The sequence below is a fragment of the Haemaphysalis longicornis genome, unplaced genomic scaffold (assembly GCF_048455015.1).
Source record: "Haemaphysalis longicornis isolate Haplotype H1 unplaced genomic scaffold, Haemaphysalis longicornis Haplotype H1 scaffold_10, whole genome shotgun sequence".
NCBI classification, from domain to species: Eukaryota; Metazoa; Arthropoda; class Arachnida; order Ixodida; family Ixodidae; genus Haemaphysalis; species Haemaphysalis longicornis.
This window is the reverse complement of record NW_027526204.1, coordinates 140,408,649-140,435,487: the sequence shown is the minus strand read 5'-3', so window position 1 is coordinate 140,435,487 and position 26,839 is coordinate 140,408,649. Positions and strand designations below refer to the sequence as shown.

General features: G+C 49.0%; 2 protein-coding genes across 2 annotated transcripts; one reads left to right on the top strand and one right to left on the bottom strand.

Moving 5' to 3' along the window:
• Positions 1–1,105: 1,105 nt before the first annotated feature.
• On the bottom strand, positions 1,106–3,350 carry LOC144160127 (uncharacterized). Its single transcript, XM_077691730.1, has 2 exons — positions 1,701–3,350; positions 1,106–1,615 (listed from the first exon to the last, which is right to left on the bottom strand). The coding sequence occupies exons 1-2, from the start codon at positions 1,776–1,778 to the stop codon at positions 1,106–1,108; spliced, it is 588 nt and encodes a 195-aa protein (XP_077547856.1). The 5' UTR covers positions 1,779–3,350.
• A 2,741-nt stretch (positions 3,351–6,091) lies between these two features.
• On the top strand, positions 6,092–13,840 carry LOC144159495 (uncharacterized). The gene is made up of 5 exons (XM_077691017.1): positions 6,092–6,204; positions 10,789–10,880; positions 11,423–11,671; positions 12,401–12,469; positions 13,576–13,840. Exons 1-5 carry the CDS (start codon positions 6,131–6,133, stop codon positions 13,644–13,646), a joined length of 555 nt encoding a protein of 184 aa, XP_077547143.1. The 5' UTR covers positions 6,092–6,130; the 3' UTR covers positions 13,647–13,840.
• The last annotated feature ends 12,999 nt before the right edge of the window (positions 13,841–26,839 follow it).

Genomic DNA, 26,839 nt, shown 5'->3' with positions numbered 1-26,839 from the left:
TACTCAATTTGTATTACTCACGAGTAATCAACGTATCTGCACTCTTAGCTAGGTCGTATCTCGAATGGGCGACTAAATAGAAAAAAATAAAATGTTTTATTGATTAGAAAAACACAGGTTACATATAGATCAGGACAGCGGAAGAAAACGTCTGGCGCGGTGCACTGTCGTAGGGCGACTTACTGCGCGAAGGCACGTAAGTACATGTGAGAAAACGAAACGGAACGTAAGCACTCGCGTTGCGTCTGGCGTCTTCTCTTCCTCTCAGGAATAAAACAACGAAGTCTGGGCCGGGTCGGGCTCAGGGCAGTAGCGGGCCCAGAGATTGGTTTTGGGGGGGGTGGGGGGGGGGCGATTTTTTTTTTTGGGGGGGGGGGGGGTGAGGCGAATAAAGAATTGCTCCCCTCCTTGCGCCAATTCTGCTGAAGTGGTGATAACCATGGAGGCGTGTGCGCGTATGCGGTGCAACCCTCTGGGATTTAACTTCGCGCAAGTGGAATGCTTAAAAAAACTGAAAATAAGAAACTGAGGACCTCTTTGGGAGGGGGGGGGGAGGCGACCACCCCCTTCCCCCCCCCCCTTGGGACCGCCACTGGCAGTAGCGGTCCCAGAGATTGGTTTTAGGGGGGGCGAATTTTTTTTTTTTTTTGGGGGGGGGGCGAATAAGAACCTCTCCTCTCCTTGCGCCAGTTCTGCGGAGGAGGTGATAACCATGCCGGCATGTGCGCGTATGTCGTGTAACCCGCTTGCGCACAAATCACTTAGCGACACAGTGGTTTTTGACTCCCCGTAGACGGTGCAACGGCCGACTCGAGCCCGCATTTCTGACGGTCGCAACACTTTTGCGACCTCACACAAGTGGGATTTAACCTCGCGCAAGTGGAATGCTTCGAAAACAAAAAACAAAAAATAAGAAGCTGAGGACCTTTTTTTGGGGGGGGGAGGGGGCGATCGCCCCCTCAGCGCTGCAACCACCTCCAGCGCTGCAACCATCTCCCACGGGGGCGCCGCACCGCTGGGGTGAGTCAGCACTGCAACCATCTCCCACGGTGGCGCCGCACCGCTGGGGTGAGTCAGCACTGCAACCATCTCCCACGGTGGCGCCTCACCGCTGGGGTGAGTCAGCGCTGCAGCCATCTCGCATGGTGGCGCCGCACCGCTGTGGTGAGTCAGCGCTGCGGCCATCTCCTACGGTGGCGCTGCACCGCTGGGGTGAGTAAGCGCTGCAACCACCTTTGCCATGAATGATCGCTGCTCGCTTGTGGTTTTTCTCCTGCGATTGCCGGTTGTCCGGCCCCGCGCCCATGAACAGCGCCGCCTTCCTTCCTCGCTGCGTTGTTCGCTTCGCTCGGGGCCTCCGTTGGTTCATCCCTGGGGGTGTGCGGTAGGTGAACGCACACGAAGCCTCTAGGCATGCCTCTTTAGGCGGCGGTGGTTGGTAGGATTCCGTGGCCATCAGCGAAGCCTGTATGGCTGTGGCCTCCTTGGCGAGGTCTTCAAAGTCTGAGAACCGCCGGGACCGCAAGTACGGCTGGAACCTGGGGTGGCACTGTCGGATGACCCGGAAAACTTTTTCCTCCCCGGGTGCTGCCGGTTCAGCCCGCTGGTACAAGTCCTGCATAGAACGCACATATCCCCGAAGGCTTTCACCTTCTCCCTGTGTCCGAGCGCGAAGTTCGTCTTTGATTCGGTACGCATACCCAGGTGGCAAAAACTCCAGCTTGAAGCGCTCCTTGAAGTCCGTCATGTCCTCGAATGGCTTCTGGTGACGTCTCCATACGCCAGCTTCCGCCCGCAAAGCAACTGGCAAGATCCTGCTAATCAGCACTCTATCTGAAATTGCCATGGCTTGTTGGTAGTCTGCCAATTCATAAAGAAAGTCGAAAACAGACTTCTTGTCGGTGGAACCTGTATACGTTGGCACGGCCAAGTTTAACTGCAACGACGCGCTGCAGTGACAGTTGCATTGACGAGCCTGCGGCGGCCGATCATCCAATAATGCCTCAGTGTTAAGCTTGCTAGTCTGAAGCGCCAACAGTTGCTTTTCAAACTCGGCCTTCGATTCTATCAGTTGGGCCATCAAGTCAAGAATTGGCTTTTTGTTGTCCGATAGCAGAACAGTCTGCGCAATACTATCCGAGAAACGCACGGAGGCATTTTCGCTTAACGCGGGAACAGCATGCTCGTCCGTCGACATAGTTGTAGCTGCAGAATACTGTCAACACTGCCTTGAATACAGCCGTTCTGACCGGCGCAGAAAGAAAAAAAATGCTCCTAATAGGGCGCGCACAGTAAATCAGCGGTTACACTTCGATAAGCGCAAATTCTGTGGAAAGTCACTCACAGGATTTGTTGCGCAGCTTTCGGCTGCTCCTTACCACGCCAGCTTCGTCGTTGAGCGGTGACTTGTGGTAGACGGTTGGAAGCATTCTCCGGTCTCGGAGTGATGCTAGCAAAGTAGGCACGGCCGTCTTTTGTGCCGCCGAATCCGCCGGTGACTTCTGCGTAAAAAAGGTTAGCGACCCGAGCAAAGCACACACAGTTCTGAAGCGTTCTGCAAGCATTCTCACGTGCGGGTGGCAGTGTAGCTCGCGGGGCGAGTCAAGGCTCGAAGACAATAAGAAAAAAAGGAATAAAGAAAGAAACCACGTTGGGCGCCAGTGAAGGATCCCCCTTCGAGCGTAAAGGGTTCGCGAGCCCGAACCTGCCCGACGAAGTAACGCCGATCCGCATGAGAACAAATCACCGGTTTATTCCGGGAAAACCAAAACAGGAAAAAACAAACAAGGCAGTTTGGGAGGCAACAAAAAGAGAGCACAGCAAGCAAGCGCCGAAAGCGCTTAAAGAAAACATTGCGGTGGTTGAAACCCTGCTTGTCCAGAAAGGTACAGCATGGTGCTGTACACTCACGACGACGTCTTCAGTCACTTGTGCCGACGTCGGGTGAAGAGCGTCCGCCTCGGCCGCTGGTTGCTCCTTGCGGTCCGGGCGTCATGGTCGTGGCTCGCCGCCGCCCGCGGCCGCAGCCACGGAGCCGTGGCCGCAGCTGCTCTCGCGTGTCCCTCGGTTCGCACTGTCCAGCTGCTCCTGTGAGCGCCGCTTTTAAGCCACTCTGTTGGTTGTGCGCATGCTCCGGGTTCTGTTGCACTACACGTGTCCGTTGCGGCTCACTGTTCATCGCACACGCGCGCACGGGCACCATGACGCACTGACGCCACTATCAGTGTTCGTCCGGCACTCACTGCAGTGTAATCCCCCTCCGCGGGCGCACGTAGGGGCTGCGTCCCTACAACACAAACTTATTTGGATTCGAATGCGATTTGAACCCGGGTCGCCAAGAGCCGCAGCCAAGTGTGGTAAGTGCAGCACTAACCCTGCACTGTGCCTGGGTGGAACAGGAACTATCCGGATGCGCGCCGCATGACAGGTGAACGTGTCGGCACCGCCAACTCGGTGCAGGAGGGAAGAAGTCTTCGACCATCGCTGGCTTTCGCCTTCGAATCACTTAGGAGACTTATAAGTGCCCGATTAATTTTTCCGTTTACACTGAAAAGAATATAATTGTTTCATGCTGCATCACAAGAGCCCCATAGCAGAGCTTCCGCTCTCAAAATCTGCACACGATTTCACGTAAAATCATTGATTTCAGAAAGCGTTTCCCTTGCTGCAGGTTGGTCGCATAACAACGAATTTCCGCGGGAAAAGTCCGCTTGTTTCTTGGTTGAAAAAACAGAAAACGTGTTTTTTCCTTGCGCTTTTTGTTTATTCCAACAGCTCACATCTTCACTCCACGTTCCACGACAAAGAAGGTACACCACTTTCCTACGCCTCGTTGCTATCTCGGCCACTTCAAAGTCATATATCCTAAGAACGCGGCCCCACACTCCAATCGGACGAAAACACAAACTAGCGCTTTGCTCTATCACTCTCTCTATCTCTCTAGCACACGCGCGCGTACGCAAACACGCCCGCAGACACCCGCATGCACACACACATCCTGTGTGTGTGTGTGTTAGGATTACTGACTGAATGACTCATCGACGCCACGCCAACGTTGTGGATCTCAGATGCTGTACAGTTGGCGAGTAAATTTTATAGGAAGTGTAAGGGCTCAGCAAGACGGGAAAAAAAAGTTGCACTCCTAGGTGCTAAAATTAGTTTTTTTCTAAGCAGTCCCTAACGGAGTGAATTCGGAGTTTGGGATAACTTAAGCGATTTACGGATTCCTGAATGTGCCTTAAGCCCGTTGAGATGTAAAATTGGTCTCTTGCTTACAGATGGTGTCCATGAATATGTTTCAGGAATTTGTCGTAGTCAACTGCTAAAAGGACCGTTTTTGTTTTCACGAATTCCTCGCCTCCTCTCAGACCCGCCATACCAGGGTTTTGTTCTTACGGTTGTTTCTGGTGGCAACGACGGTGATACGCGAACGCCATGCGCTCTGTGCTGAGCTACGTCCTGCCTCTCTTCGCCTGTGCAATCGGCGCGCTGCAGCCTCTCCGTAGTGTATAATATCCAAACAACACACCGCTCATCGTCTTCACATCGCGCTCGAAGTCCAATGTCCAAGCGGGTAGCGATAAGGAAACAAAGGATGCGTCTGGCCTGTGTTATCGGTAAGGGACCGGCAGAAAGGTCCTTGCTCCAGTTGCTGCCACTCTCGCCCCCACCCCCCCTTTTTTTCTTCAAATAATGGCGAAGAAACCAACACGCCGATGCGTCGAAATTTCGGCAAGTTGCGCGAGAGTTAGCTGATAACCCATTCTCCCAGCTAACCATAATGCTTCTGTAAATTTGTTGTGCGTCAGCAGCTGTCTTGTTTACGTCTACCTTAATTTATCTTACGTCTATACTCGGTGACAACTTAAGAACGGCACCGGAAGTTGCCACTGTGCCTTATCATCGTAGCCGGATGTTTCTCCGCGCGGCGCAAGTAGGGCGTTACTGGGAATATTTTGAACATGGCGTGAGCCGTTCCCGTGATTTTTTGGAATTATTATGCTTATAAACGACTCCAGTGACGACAAGCAAACTGCGTGAGACAAGGCAGATGATATCACGCCTTCATACCAAACCCCTTTCAAAACGCGCGCGCACTGACATCACGGGTCCGGCGCTTTGGCGGAGTGATACACTACATGAGGTGGTGCCGTTCTTGAGTTGTAACCAAATATAGTAACGTGTTATGTGAGCAGGAAGCAAACAATGATATTTAACCGCATTCCAATAAAAGTTATTCCTCCTCGTCGTCGGTGCAGGTCCGAGATCCCCTCTGTGGCCTCAATTAATATGTAGCCCTCTACTACGGCGAGGCCCCACGTGTAGCTGGGCCTAGACGTGTGTGTGTGTGTGTGTGTGTGTGTGTGTGTGTGTGTGTGTGTGTGTGTGTGTGTGTGTGTGTGTGTGTGTGTGTGTGTGCGTGTGTGTGTGTGTGTGCGTGCGCGCGCGTGTGTGTGTGTGTGTGTGTGTGTGTGTGTGCGTGTGTGTGTGTGTGTGTGTGCGTGTGTGTGTGTGTGTGTGTGTGTGTGTGTGTGTGTGTGTGTGTGTGTGTGTGTGTGTGTGTGTGTGTGTGTGTGTGTTTCCAATGAACTGTCGGTTTCAGCGTTCGAGTGTGTTTTCAGTCTTCTTTTTGTCTTCATTTCTTGCTCAATCTCTCGTCCCTTCTCGGTCTTCTCCAACCTCGTTTCTTTCCCGAATGCTTACGAGGTTGCGGCGGGGCAGGTTTGTGCGTGCACAAGACCACCGTAGCTTCCTTTCGCCTAGAAATATGAAGCTTCTCTTTACAGCAGTCGACCCTCGCGTGTATTCTTCCTTCACTCACCGCAAGCAATCGCTGCTGCAAATTCACAGCGACTGTGAATAGCGGAGGACGACGAACCTTGCACGAAAGAATGGGATGGGTGGGGCCGAAGGGAGGGTGTCGTCATCATAGGTCTCTTTCGAACGATTCTTGTCTCCCATGACGCAATAAAGTGGCCCTTTTCCTGTATACCTCACCCGATACTCTGCTTTCAACGTTTCACGCGGCCACGTCAAGGGCGCGTGGTCTGGGGGAAAGCAGGCTGATAAGCAGACAATAGGCAGAGTGATAATTGGGCAAGAGTCCCACGTACGTGATAAGTGGAACTGAATGCCCATATATTACGGCTTGCAGACTCTGAGTACTCTCAGAAGTTGCACGGCAGTCAGACCGATTCAGCTAAGGTAAGCTTCATTTATAATTTATTTAATACCCCCATGGCAATATAATTTCAAATTCCGCCGCAAGCATTTGTAATGTGCCACGGTCATCAGCGGTTCCGATGATGCGTTTACTGCTAGTACCACACCCAGGAATACCTTGCCATAGAGTCATCCACTTTGTTAGAGTAACGGAAAGTGTATTGCCTATATCTTCGTTCAGGGAAAAGCACCTCGTTGCTAGCCCAGGTTGGTCAAGCATGCTGGCGCAGGGACTTCCTTACCAGTGCATCTCGCGTATACATATCTGCCGCGGTTACGCGGCAGAGCGCTTCGGCTTTGCCGTGTAACCGCGGCTAATGCTGCTCGCGTCAACGCCGCTTCTTGTTTTTTTTTTATTAATATTATTTCGCCATTTAGCCACAGGGAATGGAAGGATGGATAGCTACACGCTCAATTTGACAATACGTATAAAGAAAGAGATACTGAATATGGAAAAGAGAGGACGGGATGAAGGCGGCTTCAGGCACTACAGAACACTGTACAGGCAAGACTGGGCAAGACAGTCCAACAGTTGCTGGTAGAGAGGACCACGCGTCCATCGGAGAATATTGGGAGGACGGCCTGGGCGATGTCCTGTGGACCCCATGGGCCGGGTTCGGGCTGGGTGGAGTCCTAATCCGGTGGTCCGATGTGGCTCCCACTCCTTGTCTGGCGAAGACGTGCGCGCCTCACTTGTTAGAAAAACTAATATTCCCTTGGAGCGTGAATAAGCGAATGTGCGCCTGATATTGAGCGGCCTGCTGCTAAAAGTTCAAGCGAGTACCCTTATTTTTTTTCCAAAACGAAAGGACTCTCATCACTGTCACGCTCTTCCTGCAATCCTAGGTTTAGCATCTTATCTGCAAAGAAATGAATTGCATTCAGCTGAACATCTGGCAGTGATGATGATTATTGTAAAATGCAAAAAAAAAAAAGAATTGCAGGGAAGAAAGGGGGGGGGGGGCACTCACTTACTTCGCGGCCTTATTGACAAAACCGGTCGTGATATTTATTGACATCGATAACGGGCTTGTACACGAGAGGTAGCTCTCTCCTAGGAACGGTTCCTGTACTCTCGCGACTACGTCTTGACCGGCAACGGTAATTTGTGCTGATTTGGCTGTGTCGACACGAGCAGCCCGCTGTATAATTTGAGTATGCTCTTCCGGTTTGGCTCGTCGGCGAAGCATCCTCGTCTGTTTTCTTTCTTTAGTTCAAAGAAGAACGGCTTTGATCTGTGCGATTTGGTACATAATCGGATGGGAATCAACTTAAACGTTGGCAAACACCAGGGAGGTATGTCGGGCATTTCCTGTATTTCTGCTGTTCGTATAAGTTTAAGCTTATTCCCACCCGATTCGTGTAGTTCAATTTCTTGCGTCTACCTTTTAAATGACGAAGATGCATTCGACTTCATCGGAACGATTTCTACGCGTTATTGTAAAAAAAAAAAAAAAAAAGAAACTGCCCACTTGTATGCCTTCTGGAAACACCAAGGCGTCGGAATTATCTTTCTACGGCATTGGGTCAGTGTAATGACTCAGAATCGCGGAATGTGGTGTTTTGAAGATATCTCGAAATCTATCAGTAAGAGTTCCAGCTGAACAAAAAAACAACAGAGCATTGTATGGACGCTCAACAACGTTAGTATCAGTTCGGGAAGCCTCCCACCTAGCATAGAAGAGCCCGACAGTGAAGACGCTTATGTTTCGCTGATAATACATGTGCTACACGAAAACTTTCACCTGTCGATGGAGTCGGTGGTCTTTGAAACTTTCGACGGAGGAATTGTAGTCATAGGCAATATGGACAGGTTATCTTGTGCACTGTGTAGAGAGCTAGTGCCACGGGCTGTTCACCGGATTGCCCATGCGTTCGAAGGCCTTTTAAACGCCCGGGTAGCGCAGGTTTAAGTCTATTCTTTCCAGCAATAAATGACCTCCGTGGCTGGAAAAGGGTTTACTGCCCATGGGATTTATATTTCACTAAATGAGGCCAACTGGTAATGATGAAAGCAGTTCTAACAGCACGTCGTTAGAGCCGGGTGTGGCCGCTAGAACTTCCCGCTCCGTGAAAATATTCAATCTCCTCCTGTGGGACTTTGCTTGTAAGTAGAGACCTGGGTTTCCTATACTTTCCGACAAACAGCGAACCGCAACCACCGAAGGTGTTTTCTCTGAATCGGTAAAACCGGAAAAGCAGAAATTCGAACCGTTGATGAATAAAATAAAAGAAAACCGCAAGATTTGCAAACAAATGCGTTAATTAAAAAAAACGAAAAAAAAAAGATTTTAGACGATTGTTTTCGTGAGTTGTGAGCTCGGCAAGTTTTTCGCCATTGAAAAAAAAAAATAGAGTGCTCACTGCGTAAAGCTATTCCTGCAGAAGTTTGCCACCGGTTTGTTTGAAGCACTCAGCACGAAGTCGCGGGTTCGATTCCCGGCCGCGGCGGCCGCTTTTGTGATGGAGGCGAAAAGCAAAAACGCCCGTGTGTACGAGATTTCGGCGCACGTTAAAGATCCCCAGGTGGTCAAAATTAATCCGGAGCCCTCCACTACGGCGCGCCTCATCGCCTGCGTTGCGTCGGCGCGTTAAACCCTACAATCCATCATCATCCATCCTGTTTGAAGCACTCACAGCTGATAATGTCCATAAAACATTAAAGCTGCATTTTCTGGCTTGAGTTTCCTTTAGAGAGTCGTATATATGGCAGGCAAGGCGCTCGCACAGGATGTACATATTTTTTAATTATGTTCAAGCAATATTTGCACGCTCCTGAAAGAGTTGGAATGTAGTTATTTACCGGAAGCGGTTTTTGTGTGCGCGTACTGTGGTTCCGTATCTGTTATATATTTTCAGCATATATATAAACGTAATATATAACCTTAACCCGTGCCTTCGCAATAGAGCACGAGCTCCGATACCCGGCGAACATTTAGGTGTGTGCAAATAGTGATTTCCGAATCGAAGTGAATACTTGGCCATTTCCAATAAGAAAACTGTAACTTACGATTTCTCAACAATGCTTCAAAAAGGACAACGGTAGAACTACACAGCTGTGATCCAGTGCTTACAACATTTATCGGACTAAGCGGAATGTAAAATTTTCATTTCAACCAAATTACTTTTTAAAGGCTTTTTTTAAAAAAAAAACGTTACCCTGCAATTATCTTACGCATGTTCTTTTTTTTTTCGTAAATTAGCATCCCCTGGCATGTATTTGGTCACTTAAGCGCAGGACGCAGCTTACCACGCCGTTTTGTTGGCGTTCTGAACGGAGGTGGAAATGTCGTTTGTGCTATGTTCTAGTAGACGGCCGAAAATTACATTCTGATTCTTGCGGTCCTTAATATACCAGACACGCTGTGGATTGACCTAAAAACGAATAAAATCTGCGTTCAGCCCTCCATGATCGCTGACTTGTTGGTTTAGTTGTTTGCTTGTTTGCTTGCTCTCCCGGAAGCTTTATTTTCGAATTTCTTGCACTCAATGAAGAATAACGAAGAGCCTAATTAGGCATATACTGCAAAACAGTATATGACTAATTATATGTCTATTTACTCTGTATAAGTATATGTCTATTTACTCTGCGCCGCTCCGGGGCTCCTCCTCACCACGCTTTCACTACTATTTTCCCCCTCGCCTCCACCGATGCCCCTTTGGCAAGTTGCGCAGTCGGCAGTTGACGGGGGTAGTGCGGTTATCAGGTGATTGCGAAAAATAAACAGAAGCGCGGATGGGCGTAAAAAAATGCTTTGACGATTACTACACTCCCTGATATGAAATTTGTGCGCAGCGCGAGCTGCAGTCTTCCAGGTCACAGCGCATTCCTGCTGCGTCTCGGGAAGTGTTCGCGTGATCAGCGAACGCACGGCGGCGTACGCTACTCTGCTGCCTCCTCGCAGTGCGCCGCAGCCGCCGGCCAGCATGTTGCAAATCGTGTTTGAACCTCCCGCGCAAACGTCACGTGATTTGGATTAGCTGAGAGTGGAACAGATCTGGGGGAAGGGTCAGGGGGAGGGCGCTCCTTGGTGACGACGCATGAGACAGGTGTGAGGGAAAGGCAGTGAGAGAGATGACGCCGTAGCCGGACGTGTCGTGCTCCACCTCACCCTTCGCTAGACGGTCCTCTACGTTTTCTTTCTGTCATCGCTGCTGCGTTCACTCACTCTGTTAGACGGACATACTGGCGACACTCCCGGGAAGCCCAGGCAACGGCTGCCGAAGAGCTTCCCCTAAAACGACCGAAACCCGCCGTCGCCGTTTCCTCTCAAATTCGCTTCGCCAAGTAGCTGCGAATCCCTCCCGTTAGAAGAGAAACGTCCCCAAGACGCTTACGACGTGGGAGGGACACAGGCAGTTCTATGCTTCTCGGCAAGAACAAAGCTTGGATCCTTCAGAGGTTCGTTCAGCTAATGAGATAGGAAGTATGCTCCATCGTAAATTACGATAAACGTGTTTTGTTACGTGCACTCTGTGGACTGCGTCGAGCTTTGCAGGTAATCCTTTATCACAGAGTGGAACGGCACTAATTTTTTTGTCTCTTTCTCTTTTGTAATGGTCCAGTATGATGGCCTCTCCCTTGTTGCTCCTGTTGCTGACGACGACTGCCTTGGCTCCCTTCGCTGCCTGCGGTAGTGACGTCAAAGCCGACAACGGTATGTGCACAAAGCAGAAATTCAGATGAAAAAAAAGAACTCCTGCTCAAAGGTGTCGCTTCTCAACATATGAGCAAAACTGTTCTGTAATATTTAGATGCGTAACGTTTATTCATACATCTGTAAATTGCTATGAGTTGATTCCCTTCGCACTGGCACTGTGGCAGGTGATACAATGCACGTGGTACAATTCCCTATGAAACAAATGAAACTCCAGCTGAAAAACTCAAACCTGAACAGACGAATTCGGGGATCATAGCATAGAGGTGAAAATAAGGGTTGAAAATGATTGAAAATGACCCGCATTTAAAGGAATGGAACGAAATAACGTCATGGCAGTGCGACATTGCCGTGGGAACTATTATTGCCGCTTGATTCATCTGGCTGCTTTTGGAGCGCTGATAACGCGTTAGCTAAGTGCACCTACGAATGCCTTTGTAGGATTGTGAGCTTTCGAAGTTGACAACATTGCGTTTAAGAATGGCGGGTTTTCCGCACTTTCTTTCATGGCTTTCTTTTCACTTCGATTTCGTTGTTGACAGGATACCTGCAAGACTACTCACAGCATCTATCTCAAGAGGTCTACCGGCCGGCACCTTATGCCACAATCGATGACGTCACTCCCCCCCAGTGTGCCGAAAACTGTTCTAAACAGCCTGAACCAGGGTGCAAGCACTTTGAGCACTGCTCAGGCCACGGGCGGCAGCAGCGCGGAGTTTGTCGGTTCTTCTCCAGTGACAACGCTCGTATCAAAACCCGACCTGCGGATAACTGCACCTTCTACACAACAGGTGCGCCCTCCATGGAACGTGCGAGTAGCTAGCTACTTAAAGATAATTTGCGCTACCAGGCACTAGAAAACTACGGATAATTGAGCTACTATATAAGTAGTAGCAAATTATAAAAATCTTACCTATCAAGTAGATCATTTTAACTAGCAGCCCCTACACGCACGCACGCAGGGTTAAAGCCTGCACACGCATGTTGGTGAACCACAAAAGCCATATCTCCATTATATAGACTTCTTTCGAGTAAACGAAACCTTAAAGGGGCCATGAAGATAACATACAAGTTTGTCTTATTCGAAAGATTTAGAGTTTTATAGTGCCTTCAGCGCTTTTCCGGCAGCAAACGATGCTTTATTCAGTGAGAAGGTCGACAATTCACGCCAAAATTTTTATTCTCCCGCTGAATCCTGTGTTTCGTGACCAGTAATTTGAGCCAGCGTTGTTGCAAGAGAGGTCGCGCGGATTTCCCTGCACATCATGCAAAAAAAAAAATTGATTCGGATAGCGCAAAATAAAAGCAATTGGAATCCTTCATCTTGCAGTGGATATCGAATATACTGCGGCCGATGATGATGATGATTATCTGCTGAATGCACTTCAATAAACCTGCATCAATCAACCATCTCAATTAGGCAACCTGCATTAGATAAGTTGGTTTGGGCTGCAATTTATGTTCTCTGTAATGGCTGTCTTATTGTGTAACTGCATCAGGCCTTTTCAAAATTTTTACAGCTGATCCTGCGGAAATTGGGATCCCTCACGGAGTATCGCCGACTGATGGAGCCTCGTCTCGCATGACAGGTAAACTCTTCGTTATCTGCATGTGTCTTGTAAGTGCAATAGAACTTTACTGGGCAACCTTATTCCTGGGGATAATGTACATGTCTACCACTTCAGTAAGGGTAAAGCGAAACGGGCAAAAAGAGCTGTGAGCAAAAAGGCGAATGACGCACCGTTGTCGTAACTGGTAAAAGGAAAAGAAAGAACCCGAGCAATGACTCTATAAGTGCACAAAAAGTTGCCTTTGTGGCCGGATGTACCCTACACTCACAACCTACTCTACCCTACTTGCACAGAATAACACCTTGACCAGCAGGTTGTAGAAGAAATGTTTCCACAGCACACCGAGTAATACTTAATCATCTTAAACTTAAGCATAATCTTAAGCATCACCTTAATAGTTAAGCGTCATCTAGTGGGCTTATCTCAGGCTGACTCGCCGATTCTGCTAAATCCTCACTTGACGATCACATGCACAAGCTTCTGTTACGGAGGTCAGCATCGCTCTTTCTTTAAAGAACAAAAGCCATCTTCCCTGTTCGTCTATATCGCGTGTTGTGAGCGCGCATACTGAGCAATCAGCCGCTGTGCTGTTCCGCGGTTATGGGACCCTCGACCCGAAGTGCAGTGCCCTTCGACATTTATAGCTCTGTCAATGCAGGTTTGTTCGGTGAAAGCTACTGCGCATTAAAGAAGAGATCACAAATTTTCTACCATCTTTCTCCTTTACAAGACTAAGGCTGTAGCATAAGGTTCATGTGAGCTATAAGCGAAAAGAAATGTGCATTGCTTTTGCTCGAGAAGCCTCTGGTGGAATGCCGATATATAGCCGCATCAACTGCAATATCTGCACGCGGCGAAGAACTGCACAGGACACCTAAGGAAACAGCGCGGATTATGTGGACAAAGCGAAGGTAAACAGACACGAGTGCTGTACAGATTCCGCACAGATTCCGAAAGTTCAGCAGCAGCAGTTTGGAAAGCATGTAAAACGCTTTTCTATCTGCCGCGGCCGCTACTGCAAATCGATAAGTTCATCTCTTTGTTAAAAGAGGGACCTCGGCTCGCGTTAAGTTTCATCGATTGCTGGTGGTTGACACACAGCGCCCTTTCTGTCACATACGCAGGAACGCTGGGCCTCCTGGTCTTGTTGCCAATCGTCGTGGCTGCATCGACGCTTCGGAGTTCCTTGGTGTAGACCACGGTGTGGTGCAGACACTGAGACGAACCTCACCCTGCGGTTATTGGGTTTGCACGGGCCCGTCTTCGGCACGCCAAATGAGGGGAATAACCACGCCGTGCCTCAAGAACCGCTGAAGGGAACTTTAATGATCTGGTTTTCTGTCAACCCTGGTGTGCATTTTAGAATACTCATATGCACGATGACATATACAATAAAAAACACCAGGAATTATTTATTGGTTATTTATTGGCAGCTCTCCACCCCTTTGAACAGCCTCGATCAATAGTATAACACGAAAACTGCACATACACCAGCTTTTTCACTACAGACGGCAGACGTGTGGCGTCTATTAGTTACAACTTTTTTCTTGCTTATCATTTACTATTCCCAGGTGCGGTTGAAAGAGATGGGTACACACTAACTTGGATAGTCATGGTGGATGACCATTGAAATTTGCACAGAGCACATGTATTATCCAATAATCAACATATGCACTAAATGCATAATTACCCAGCTTAAACACTTCGCCTTAGCAGGGCATTACGTTCTTCATAAAAAGCAACAATCAATGTGAACTGTACCGCTCATATGTCCCCAGATGTCTCGGGGCTTGTCAGTGATAATAAAGATTATTTTCGTTGCCCAAGTGGGGAAGCCTCTGAACTCTTTACTCGCTTACAAACATGTGGCTGTGTGTTTCCCCTCCCCTTCGTAGGCCCCGTACTGTCCGTGTAACACATCAACCCAGTCGATTAAGCAGGACAGCCGACAAAGAGCATATGAGCCATGTTATTTCGACGTTTAATATCCCACCCTCACAACCGGAGTTTCATCGGTAGCGGCATGAAGCCTAGCTGTGCGTGCACGCCCCCTCCTTCCATCCCTAAACCTTGCACGCATAAACCGGGAACTGTGAAGGCGTGAAAGACACAGGCGAAAATGTCTCTCGGAAGGCCTTCCAAGCTGAAGGAGAGTTATGAGTTCACACCGGCGTTCCAATTGGACAAGTTGCTCTTCAACCGGGAGGGATTCGCAGTTACTGGGCGAGGTAGTATTTGAGCGGGAACGGCGGCGGCCACTTGTTCAGCGGCGGCGGCGGGTTTCAGTCGTTTTAGAGGGCAACCCTTTGGCAGCCGTTACCTGGGTTTCGCAGGGGGCGGCGTTTATGTCCGCGTAACCGAGTGAGCGAAAGCAGCAGCGGCGGAAGAAAGAAAATGGAGAGGAGCGTCTGGAAAAGGGTGAGAGGAGGGCGGCACGCGCGGAAATGGCGTAATCACTCTGACTTCCTCTCCCCCGAACTTCTTTCATGCGGCGCCACCAATTGGAGCGCCCTCCACCTGACAGTTTCCTCAGACGCTGTTACGCGTTCTTCGCTAACCCAAACGACGTTACATTTGCGTGAGAAGTTCTAAAACGATTTTCAACACTATGCTCGCTGCTCCCCGGGCGTGGCTAATCCGAACCACGTGTCGTTTGCGCGGGAGGTTCAAACACGATTTGCAATAACACGTTGGCCGCCGGCGGCGGCGGCGCGCTGCGAGGTAACAGCAGAGTAGCGCGCGCCGGCGTGCGTTTCCTGATCACGCTATCACTTTGTGAGACGCAGCAGATATGCACTGCCAACGAGAAGACTGCAGGTCGCGCTGCGCACAAACTTCGAATTAGGGAGCATAGTAATCGTCAGTGTATTTTTTACGACCATTCGTGCGTCTCTTTATTTTTCGCAATCATCTGATAACTGAAGGAGTGCCGTTAGCAGCCGACTGCGCAACTTGACAAAAGCATCCGTGGAGAAGAGGAGAAAAATAGTTGTGAAAGAGGTGTCAGTGGTGGCGAGGAGGAGCCCCGGAGCGGCGTCGAGTAAATCGGCTTCACCGGAATGAAAATGGGGGGGGGGGGGGGGGGGTGTAGACATATACTGCTTCGCAGTAAAACTGCCCAGGGAGGAAGGAATGCACCCTGTACAGCCCGCCGTGCACTTACTTCACATATATCCACGCGGGCAATCGGTCTATGATTCGTCAGGCCAATCGATAGATACACTGATTGGGAGGGTCATCTGATGTCAGAATAAAGGGCCCCAGAGCACCTTGTGTGAACAAACAACGGTTATCCGGATGCACACATGGCACATGCACAAAGGGTGGGAGTTGGCAAAGAATTGGGGGAGACCATGCATGTTTTGCTTGGAGCGCCCGTTTCCTTGCTTGAGCGCTCGCTGGTTAGGTCAGCCGTATGGTTCCATCTCGCGTACCGAATGAACAATTTCCTCCGGTGAATGTCAACAGCAATTTTTAACAGCAGAGATGCTAAAAAGCAGAGCTTTTAGTTCCACCATCGCGCTCTACCAGAAAAAAGTACCAAGAAAAAAATCACCAGTGGCTTAGCTCAACTATGCCAGGATATACGTAGCCTGAGCTAAGGTTCAGCTGGTTATTCTTAGGTTTCCTGGCTGGCTAGGATTAGCTGATTATCATGCTTACTGCTGCCAAAACGATTTCCAATCCAATCTAGTCCAGTCCAATGCAGTCCGGTCTAGTCCAGTCCAGTCACGGCTCCTCGCGCATGCGCAGCACGGCTCTTCAGGAGCCACGCGAAACGGCTATCAAGCGGCTACGGCGCAGCGTCAGACTTAGCTACTGAGCACCGGAGGCGCATAGCTGGGCACGCGCCGGCGCCGGTGCGTCTGACGCGGCTATGACGTCACTCCTCTTGAATGCGCTGACCGGTGAATGTCCAGAACCAATTCTCTACACGCCTGTACTCCAATTGGATTGGAATCCAATCCAATTTTATCCAATCCAATCCACATCCAACCCAATCCAATCCTATACTATACTATCCAATCCAATCCAATGCTTCTCACGCTTGTGCAGCACGGCCCTTAAAGGTCCACGCGAAACTGCTCAACCTCGGCCAGTGTAGCTTACGCTACAAAAAATTTACACCATCTTCCCGTAGGGGAACCCTGAGTAGTATGCGAAGCAGCCATGGGGTCGATTCAAGTGCCCATTAGTTTTCAGTTCGTCGTTTCCGTTAGGTTGAGGTACGTAGCTACCGTTATATTTACCGTTTGGTTTCCATGGTAACTACCACACTTTTTACTTACCGGTACTACGAAATGGGAAATTGCGTTGACCCCATGGCTGTTTCGCGTACTACTCAGGGTTCCCCTACGGGAAGATGGTGTAATTTTATTGGAGGGGGGTGGGGGGTGTTAGAGTGGAGAGGCATTAAAGAGAGAGAAGGAGAGAGAGACGTTGTACGTGGTATGAGTTTGTCTTTATTTAAGCATTATCATCATCATGTTTAACGTAGGTGGCGTCAAGCTGTGGTTGGCGTTCCGCTTTGATTATGACCACCTTATGGCCTGTGAAATGTAAAGTCAAGGGCTGTTGTAGTGGATGAACCCTAAAGTTGCTGAAGATGAGGTCGATGCACGTTCCCCGGATGGTTGTGGGCTGCTTGTAATCACGGCCCGCCGAGACTCGCCGACGCATGCCGCTGCCGACGGCGATGAAACGTCGAAGGCGCGTGAAGCGTGCTCGTCTCGTGCCGGCCCAGGAAGACACCGGCAGCACTGTCGCTCCAGGAGCCATAGAAGGGTAAGACACCACCGGGCGTTCAGCAAGCCGAGCATGCGCAGTGGGGGTGTGGACGGCGCAACAACGACAAGGGAGAGACATTGCCCCGACCATGAGATGCTTCGCATCTAAAATACCGAACGAACGTGAGTGTGCGCCTCATAAGGAGCGCCCGGCGTCGGCCACCTCGACCTTAGAGAACAGACTGTCCATCTTTCGTGGCGTGACCTGCCGCGTGCTCTTCTTCTTGCCAGTTCACGTGCGTTCGCGATGAAGTGGGGAGCACAGAGGCCGAGTTCGCGAAGCCAGTTGCCGCAGGTTGTAGCGCGTGCCGACGCGGTCCACTTTGGGAGAGTTGTGAAAGGCTGCGGACAAAACGATCCGGGCCTGCCATTCCTGGAGAACTTTCAGCAGCAAGTTCGGAAATTCATGTGAGGTGCAACAGCTGGGTCTCTGACGAAGGGAGAAGAAGGGCCGCCAGCTCTACTGTTTCTTTTCCAGCCTTGCGCCGCTATAGCTTAAGCTGCGCTTTTGTTATACCCTCCTGTAAATGGAGGGGAACTCTTACATGAGAGTCAAACTAAAACATTTCAAGATCAAAATGTTTACAGCATGAAAGCGCTTCTCCCGGGACAGGACAGCCATGAGTAATTAGACGGTCTTTCAATTGCGGCTCGTGCGCGACTTTGCCCTGTAGCTAACCTTTAAGTGAATTCAAAAGAAAGCCGCCATTATCTTTTAGCTCGCCGCTGGGTGTTATCTACTGACGCCGCCGGAAATGAGTAGCTCGAAGGCAGAGTGTTTGCACAGTGCGCTTGTTTTTGCCGAAACTCGGCGTCGGAGAAAAGCTGATACGCAGCAGTGGTAATCAGAAAGTAATGGCAGTCACCGGCCAAGTCAAAAAATGAAATACATTTCGGAATGCTTACGGAAGCCGTAGTCACACTAAGGCGGACAGAGTAGTTCACGTGCACATTTCCAACCGTTCGGTTAACGGGCTCTTTGCTAATGACCACTGATGTAAAACAGGAGAACGCTATTAATGCCCAAATTAACGGCGGGGTGGCGCTGTTGCATAATTTCTAGCAATATGTTAGTCATATCCGAGCCAAGTAACCAGTATATAAACGTAGAGTGACCGGAAGACCTCTTCGTTGTGAAAAAATTAAGCTAAAGCCCATTCCACGTGGTGCAAATTTCTCTGCGAATCCGCAGTTGCGGCGCCACTCGTGCGGCAAAACCATCCATTTTTCCATCTTGAAAACAGGCGCGGAAAGACGTTGACCAAGAAAATAAATACTCGGGACGACGCGCTACTAGCAACTGGCAACATTCATTAAGAAAGAGAAATATATAGGCCGACCAACTGACATAATCAAACTTTTTATAACTGTGCAGAGATCATCAATAAAAATCACCCCAGACATAAAAAATAAAACCTATAATGTGCTATCACCTCACATGTCGTCCCAGAAACGTCAGCTCTGCGTCTTGCAGGCTGACTGAAGGATGACTCACGCACACCGACCCCTCCGGGCTGATATTCCAAGCTTCCACAACCTCCCTTTGTGTGCTGCCCCTGTGCCTATACCACGGAGCAAGAATATATAGGAGAGGAAACGCCCATTGCGGCCGGCGCGATCGAGCGACCAGGGGCGGAATTCTCGAGTTTTGTCCCTTTTGCGTCCCTTTGAAAAGTGTCCTTTTTGGCAAGCCCTGATTGGCTAAAAGCAAACAACCGGAAGTGACGTAACGCAAGCGCAGCAAGCCTACTGCCAACGCCCACTGCTTAACCGGAAGTACGTCACGAGGAAGGGGCGCAAAAGGGACGTTTTCAAAAGGGACAGTTACGAGAATACCGCCCCAGATAATGTCACAATGATAACTACGGCGATCTACGGAGCTCAGCAGCTCCTGCGGCGAACAATTTGACAGCGGCACCTGGTTGAATGTATTATAAAGCAATAATGTTGTTTGCAGCATTCGCCACAAGGCGTGGATCGCTATGAGCTCGAGCTGCTGCGTGACGCGGCGGCGGACTGCGCGTTTATCTCGGGCGTAGCGCGCGAGCGCGGCGGCGCGCGTCATCGTCCCGCAACGTCGGTGATGCTGGCACTTTTCAGTGCACTGTCGCATAACCAATAAATTGGCCGTTGCACTCAACTCGCTTCGAACACATCGCATGCGAGATAAAGCCGTGCGTTTACAGGTTTTACATTTTTTTGCGTTTACAGGTTTGTATTTTGGGCTTGCTGCTCGCGCAAGATTGCTTACGCATTAAAAGAAAATGACCCTTTTATTCGCTCGTACCGGCCGGTTTAAATTTGACAGAAAATTAATCGCGAAGGCGGGCTCTTCAGCCAACGGAAGCGCAGAAGAGCGCACACACTTTCGCTTCAGCCACGGAATGCTTCTGCGGCCCGGCGAAATACCGACGCGATGCCGCGGCCGGGTTGGACTGGGCGATCGCGAACAGAACGCGTGCAGCCGTGGCGATGACCGCGCACTTCCTTCGCTTGCCGCCAGATGCCGAAAACTTGACGCTCGCCAACTGCTTGTGACGTTATCAGGCTGCCCCAGGAAGCTCAGTTTCCCCTCCTATTTTATTCTTGCTCTGTGGCCTATACAACACGTTTTTTTTTTTTCGAGAATGGGTTCGAAGTAGGTCAGGCAAACACGTCGAGAGAAAAATAGCTGCAGCTACACAAGTCACATGCAGGCTGCTTCGTAACATCATAACGTCGTCAGGTACTTGTCGTGCTTGACGAGCAATGAGTTCGACGTTGCTTGGCGCGTCGCTGTGCTCACGTCAAGGTCATCTGGCGTTGTGAACTAACAAGGACGATTGTCCAGGACTTTTAGTTACAGTTACGGAGAGGAGACGGCCGAGCGGGGTCACCCGTGTCCCCTCTCATGTTGGCGTCTTGTATTGCTGACCACTCCTCAGCAATGCGCAAACGCTCGCCTTGCACACCTTTATTGACACCCCGAGGGTGCGAATAAGACAGAAAAAATTGCTTTAAACGCGGCACCAAAGCGGTTCGGGATAAATTCGGCCAAAATCATCGTGCATCTTGTCGATGAAATGCGATCGCTCAAAGTGTAACGTCACCGGCCAGCTCGCTGGAGGAGTTTATTACTTTCAGTGTAGTTTTTGCCAGGTTTTACTCTTGTGTCAAAAGGGGTTTAATTATATGTTTTTTTTGTTTAGGACCTTTTGTCGTTTTGGTTATTTTTTTTAAATTGGTCTGTTATTGTTGTTATATATCTTTTTATCTTTCCGCTTCATCATCATAGGTTTACTTGTGTCTATTGCACTACGAAAGCCTCTCCCCGAGATCTCCAGCCACGCCTATCGAGTGCTACCTGATTCCATGTTTTCCAGCTCCTCTCGCCAACGAGTTCTCGGCCGACCCCTATTGCGTTTGCAGTCTATTGGCAGCCAGTCTGTCAAACGGATGGTCCACCTGTTGTCCCTCATTCTCATTACGGTATCCGCCCATGCCCATTTGCTCCGCTTAATTTGAACTATAGAATGTCCTCCACCCTATAGTCTGTTCCCTGCATGCGGCTATTTTCCGGTCCCTCAGCATGGCCCATAGCATTCGGCGTTCCATGGCCCGCTGTGCCGATCCAATGTTCCTCTCAAGTCGCTTGTGAGACCCCAAGTTTCCATTACTTGGAAGAACGGATTGATTATATACGAGCTTTTTAAGTGGCAGGGGAAGCTTACCAGTCAGGAGATCAGGAGTTCTTACCAAATGCAGCCCACCCCATGCTTATTCTGCGGGTAATTTCAGTTTCGTGGTTTGGATCCAGAGCTATGAGTTTCCCAAGATATGCGTATTCGGTGACTGTTTCCAAGACTTCATTGCTTACCTGGAAGTGACGTACCTTGGCGTGCTGATTCAACATTACCTTGGATTTGTTCGTATTTTTTTTAAACCTGTATGTTCCTCAAAGGTCAAGTGCTTCTCATAAACGCAAATATTTATTGATCAAGCTACCCCTGGTCTATGAGGCGCGCCTTAGTGGAGGGCTCCGCTTTAATTTTGGCCACCTGGGGAACTTTAACGTGCGCCGAAATCTCAACCCACGACCGTTCTCGCTTTCCGCCTGCATCTGAAAAGCAAACACCGCGGCCGGGATCAAACCCGCGTCCTTGGGTTCAGCAGAACAATGCCTTAGCCAATAAACGCAATAATTACTTATGGAACTGAAATGATAGACATAATGTACTATGCAAAATCCCCTGGCGTCCTTTTCTGCACCATTGTGTCTTGCAATGACCGTGGAAACAATGTAATACGTCCGCACCAAGGGATGCTGTATTAGTACTATCCTAATGTAAACTTTTTTTCCATTTGCTTTTAAATTGCACGCATATATAATTTGTCGTTTAGGTCTTACCTGAATTAATGTGTCCTTGTGTGGTTAACACAACAGCAACAAACTTGAACTGAACGCACCTTTACTACAAAAATAGTCAATACGACCTATCGCTGGGGTAGAGTCGAGTGCGCACACAAAAATCTTCTTCAGCCAACTGGATTTCATTTCAGTTCACAGCCTTCGTGAATTTAACTTAAAAATATAAATATCATTCGCGTAATCGCGAGAACTTCATCACATCAATTGGTAACTTCACCGTAAAAACATACCAATTCCCAACGCGTTCATCGTAAGTAGCGCTAGAGACGGGACACAGAAGAGGAGACACACACGACGGCGCTAACTCGCAACTGACTTTATTAGGCGAAAACACAAATATATACCCAAAAGAAAGAACACGTGCCCAGGTCAAACCCGAAAATGCAGTTTGATAAACACAAAGGTCACAGGATTACGATTCGAAAAAACACACAAGATTACACTGCACATATAGTCAACAACCAACCAGCGAAACATCTAAGTTAATGCATTTGACAATAACAGAAATTCCTTTTCATGAAGTGATACCGACGCGTGGCTGATACACTTATCCTCGTGCTTTCTTACATAAAAAGCTTCGATTACCTCGCGTGTCAATTGGTGCCTGTGTCGCCATAACACACTGGTGTTTTCAAAAAGTGGACAGCATTGCGCCTGGGTCTTATCTTTGTGGGTCGCGCAATGTCGAGTGATATGTGCATGAGGGTTGTTTTTGAGCGAACTCCGGTGTTCCATCAGACGAACATTGATGCATCTGCCTGATTGGCCGATATAAACGTTGTCACATGATAATGGCAATGAGTACACAATTCCCGTCTTGCACGGGACAAAAGGCGAAGCATGCTTAACATTGCAACATCTGTCAGACTTCTGACCGGACAACCTTCTTTCCACCATGTTACACAACTTACCAAGTTTATTCGGAGCGGAAAAAAGGACTCTAACCCCGAAACGCCCGGCAACATTCTTCAAACCATGTGATAAACGGTTGATATATGGAATCACAGCAGTTTTCATTTTTTCTGCCCCGAGCCCATCTTTTCTAGATTGCGTTGCCGCACCCACTACTTTAATGAACTTCTGGACAGTCTTGTGCATTATGTGCACCGGAAAACCGGAGGCGTCCAGCCTGGTAATTTGCGCCTGGAAACTATTTTCAGTTTTATGCAAACAGGACTTCAACACCGCAGACCTTAACACAGAAAAGGCTATTCCACTTTTTACCAATTTGGAATGCCCTGAACTGAAATTTAGAAGTGGTTTCGCAGATCTAGGGCAATACTCCCAGCAGACATGCCCAGGTTTCAAATGTAAGCGCAAATCAAGGAATTGTAGGCATCCCTTTGTCGGAAGCTCACACGTGAAATTAAGTCCAAGACTGTACTCTTTAAACAATTTAAGCACATCAACGGCTTGGCGCGAAACATTACAGTTCTCCACAAACACAAGAAAGTCATCCACGTATCTCACTATTTTGAAAGCCAATCCGCACAGGTTTTGCTGTATATGTCTGTCAATTGCACTCAGGAAAATATTGCTGAGGACGGGAGCCACCCTGGAACCTATACATATTCCAGTTTTCTGCAAATGCAACCCCCCCGTTCCACTCTACAAAGGTGGACTGTAAGTAAAAAGACAGGATTTAGAGAAAACCACTTATAGGAACACCGCAATTACTCGCAAACCGCATTTCCTCATTTTCCTCGGTAATGCACCTTTTCACACTGTTCATCAGTTCATCGTGAGGAATAGAATAATACAAATCTTCAACATCTATGCTGAACATTTGGCACGTGCCGGGGTTGTTGGAACTCAAAAATTCTACAAGGCTGTCCGAATTCGGGATCAAAAACGGATCATCAAACCGTAGGCAGTCCAAGTGCTTTTGCAAATACCCCGACACTAACATCTGCCATGAGCTCCGCTCAGAAACAATGGCTCGAAAAGGCACATCGGGCTTATGCCTCTTCCGACAAAGGGATGCCTACAATTCCTTGATTTGCGCTTACATTTGAAACCTGGGCATGTCTGCTGGGAGTATTGCCCTAGATCTGCGAAACCACTTCTAAATTTCAGTTCAGGGCACTCCAAATTGGTAAAAAGTGGAATAGCCTTTTCTGTGTTGAGGTCTGCGGTGTTGAAGTCCTGTTTGCATAAAACTGAAAATAGTTTCCAGGCGCAAATTACCAGGCTGGACGCCTCCGGTTTTCCGGTGCACATAATGCACAAGACTGTCCAGAAGTTAATTAAAGTAGTGGGTGCGGCAACGCAATCTAGAAAAGATGGGCTCGGGGCAGAAAAAATGAAAACTGCTGTGATTCCATATATCCATCGTTTATCATATGGTTTGAAGAATGTTGCCGGGCGTTTCGGGGTTAGAGTCCTTTTTTCCGCTCCGAATAAACTTGGTAAGTTGTGTAACATGGTGGAAAGAAGGTTGTCCGGTCAGAAGTCTGACAGATATTGCAATGTTAAGCATGCTTCGCCGTTTGTCCCGTGCAAGACAGGAATTGTGTACTCATTGCCATTATCATGTGACAACGTTTATATCGGCCAATCAGGCAGATGCATCAATGTTCGTCTGATGGAACACCGGAGTTCGCTCAAAAACAACCCTCATGCACATATCACTCGACATTGCGCGACCCACAAAGATAAGACCCAGGCGCAATGCTGTCCACTTTTTGAAAACACCAGTGTGTTATGGCGACACAGGCACCAATTGACACGCGAGGTAATCGAAGCTTTTTATGTAAGAAAGCACGAGGATAAGTGTATCAGCCACGCGTCGGTAGAACTTCATGAAAAGGAATTTCTGTTATTGTCAAATGCATTAACTTAGATGTTTCGCTGGTTGGTTGTTGACTATGTGCAGTGTAATCTTGTGTGTTTTTTTCGAATCGTAATCCTGTGACCTGTGTGTTTATCAAACTGCATTTTCGGGTTTGACCTGGGCACGTGTTCTTTCTTTTGGGTATATATTTGTGTTTTCGCCTAATAAAGTCAGTTGCGAGTTAGCGCCGTCGTGTGTGTCTCCTCTTCTGTGTCCCGTCTCTAGCGCTACTTACGATGAATCAAAACCAACTAGCCCAACTGTCAATTTTATTGAACCCAACGCGTTCCCATGACATCTGGAATGTGCCGTTTTCGTTTCAACTTGGCCACCGGATGCTTAACCCCCTTTTAACTATTTCATAAATTATCACTCAGCACATGGCACTATTACCGAACGTACGAAACCATTGCACTAGAAATTTGTACTAGCTGAACCCAACCTCCTTTCACATCACTTTTTTTATCACTGTCTTCCTTTCGTTTCAAACACAAGCAGCACGACTAAGGAGGGGGGGGGGGGATTGCAGCAAGTGACATTCTCACCTGAACCTGTACTATTATGAGCAATATGAAAGGAAACACAGGATCACGTGGCAAACAGCATACGCGGATGGCGGTGTGAAAAACAAAGGGGGTAAGGACGACGCTGTTGGCACTCGCGCCATGCACGCTGCGATTTTACAAAGCAGCAGCTTACGTCCTTTCGCCGATAATATGGTATCGTCCGACTGCCGATAAGACGCACTGCGAGAATGCAAACAGTTGTAAGAACAGCGTCGCTCTTTTCACTTTTGTTTCCGACGGCTGCCGCTACGTATCATTCACAGCTGGGTCTGAGGGTGTTTTCTACGCGTTCCTGTGTTCCCTTTCATATTGCTCATAATAGTGAATACGTATTACAATATAGCCATGTTTCCTTTCTCTGTATACTGAACACTTATCAATGCAAATAAACCTGTTTCTGGTACCAAAATAAAAATCAACCCGCCGCGGTGGCTCAGTGGCTGAGGCGGTGTGCTGCTGATCCCAGGGTCGCGGGTTCGACTCCGTCCTCGGTGGCTGCTTTTCGATGGAAGCGAAAAGAAAAACACCCGTGTGTCGAGATTTCTGTGCACGTGGAAGATCTCCAGGTGGTCGAAATTATTCCTCAGCCCTCCTCCACAGCGCGTGCAGCTTCTAAGCGTTAAACCCCATAATTTGGTATGTGGGACAGTGTTTCAATGCTTCAAGCGCTGGAAGCAGCCAGTTCTTTCGAACTAAAGAAAGAAAGAAAGAAAGATTGGCTGCTAGCTCTTGGGTGACAGTAGACGTGTATTGAGTGTCGATTCACAGTGCTCGTCCGGACTCCCAACGCGGGAACGAACGTCCCGGTACGCGCTGTTAGCGCGTGGTAGTCATCAGAACAGCCAGTGTCGCGAAACCGTAAAACACGTAGTTACGAAGATATATACGAAAGTCTGCAGCTACGACAGTCCCGTAAAATGGGACTTTCGTAGCTGCAGCACATGACCGAGCTCCGACAGGCGTGGTCGTGTCGGTGCTGACGCGGCGGCAGCATCACCTCCGAGGAAAAACGGAGGAACTTTCTGCACAATCTTTCAAGATCCAGATATCCATTCAAACGGCGTATTTAAAATTTTCGCATCTGTACATAACATAAATCATGCACCCCTTTGTCTAACGACGACGATGGTTTAACGCGAAGCTTTCTCGTGACGGATTCTTTGGCTGACCAATCACACTGGCTGACCAATCACCAATGAACCAGAGCTTGAAATGAGGCTAGTTGGTTTTTTACTCGGAACATTGCTGGCGCTAGGCGAGACAAGGACGACGAATTGATTCTGATTGTGGGGTTTAACGCGCCGACGCAACGCAGGCGATGAGGCGCGCCGTACTCCGGATTAATTTTGACCACCTGGGGATCTTTATCGTGCGCCGAAATCTCGTACAAGGACGACGAATTACACACAAATGAAGCGCGTTTGTGTGTAATTCGTCGTCCTTGTCTCGCCTAGCGCCAGCAATGTTGCGAGTATGTGCTACCATTTTTCTAGACTACCCGCAGCGACTCTCGGGTGTGCACTCCCTAGGCCTAACGTTTGGGTTTGGTGTGTACGGCGCGAATCGGTACTTGCTGCTTGGCGTTCGCTTCGGCCATGTCGAAATGGAGCCGTCGGATAGACGCCGGCTTCATAGAGCGAGGAGCCCAGGTTCGATTCCGCCCTCGGGAACAGCTTTTAGATGCGACTGCATCTCATTCACTCGCCTTGTCCCTCCATACGGCGTTGTTGTTGTCCGTCCACACCCCTCCCCCATTCTCCTCGCCGCGCGAGCTGCGCTCTCCGCCGCTCACCC

Coding starts and splice junctions, on each gene's coding strand:
- LOC144160127 (XM_077691730.1), bottom strand. CDS start 1,778: ATGGAGACGTCACCAGAAGCCATTCGAGGACATGACGGACTTCAAGGA. Junction 1,616..1,700: donor CTGGAGTTTTTGCCACCTGG/GTATGCGTACCG, acceptor CGTTCTATGCAG/GACTTGTACCAGCGGGCTGA.
- LOC144159495 (XM_077691017.1), top strand. CDS start 6,131: ATGCCCATATATTACGGCTTGCAGACTCTGAGTACTCTCAGAAGTTGC. Junction 10,881..11,422: donor TGACGTCAAAGCCGACAACG/GTATGTGCACAA, acceptor CGTTGTTGACAG/GATACCTGCAAGACTACTCA. Junction 11,672..12,400: donor CTGCACCTTCTACACAACAG/GTGCGCCCTCCA, acceptor AAATTTTTACAG/CTGATCCTGCGGAAATTGGG.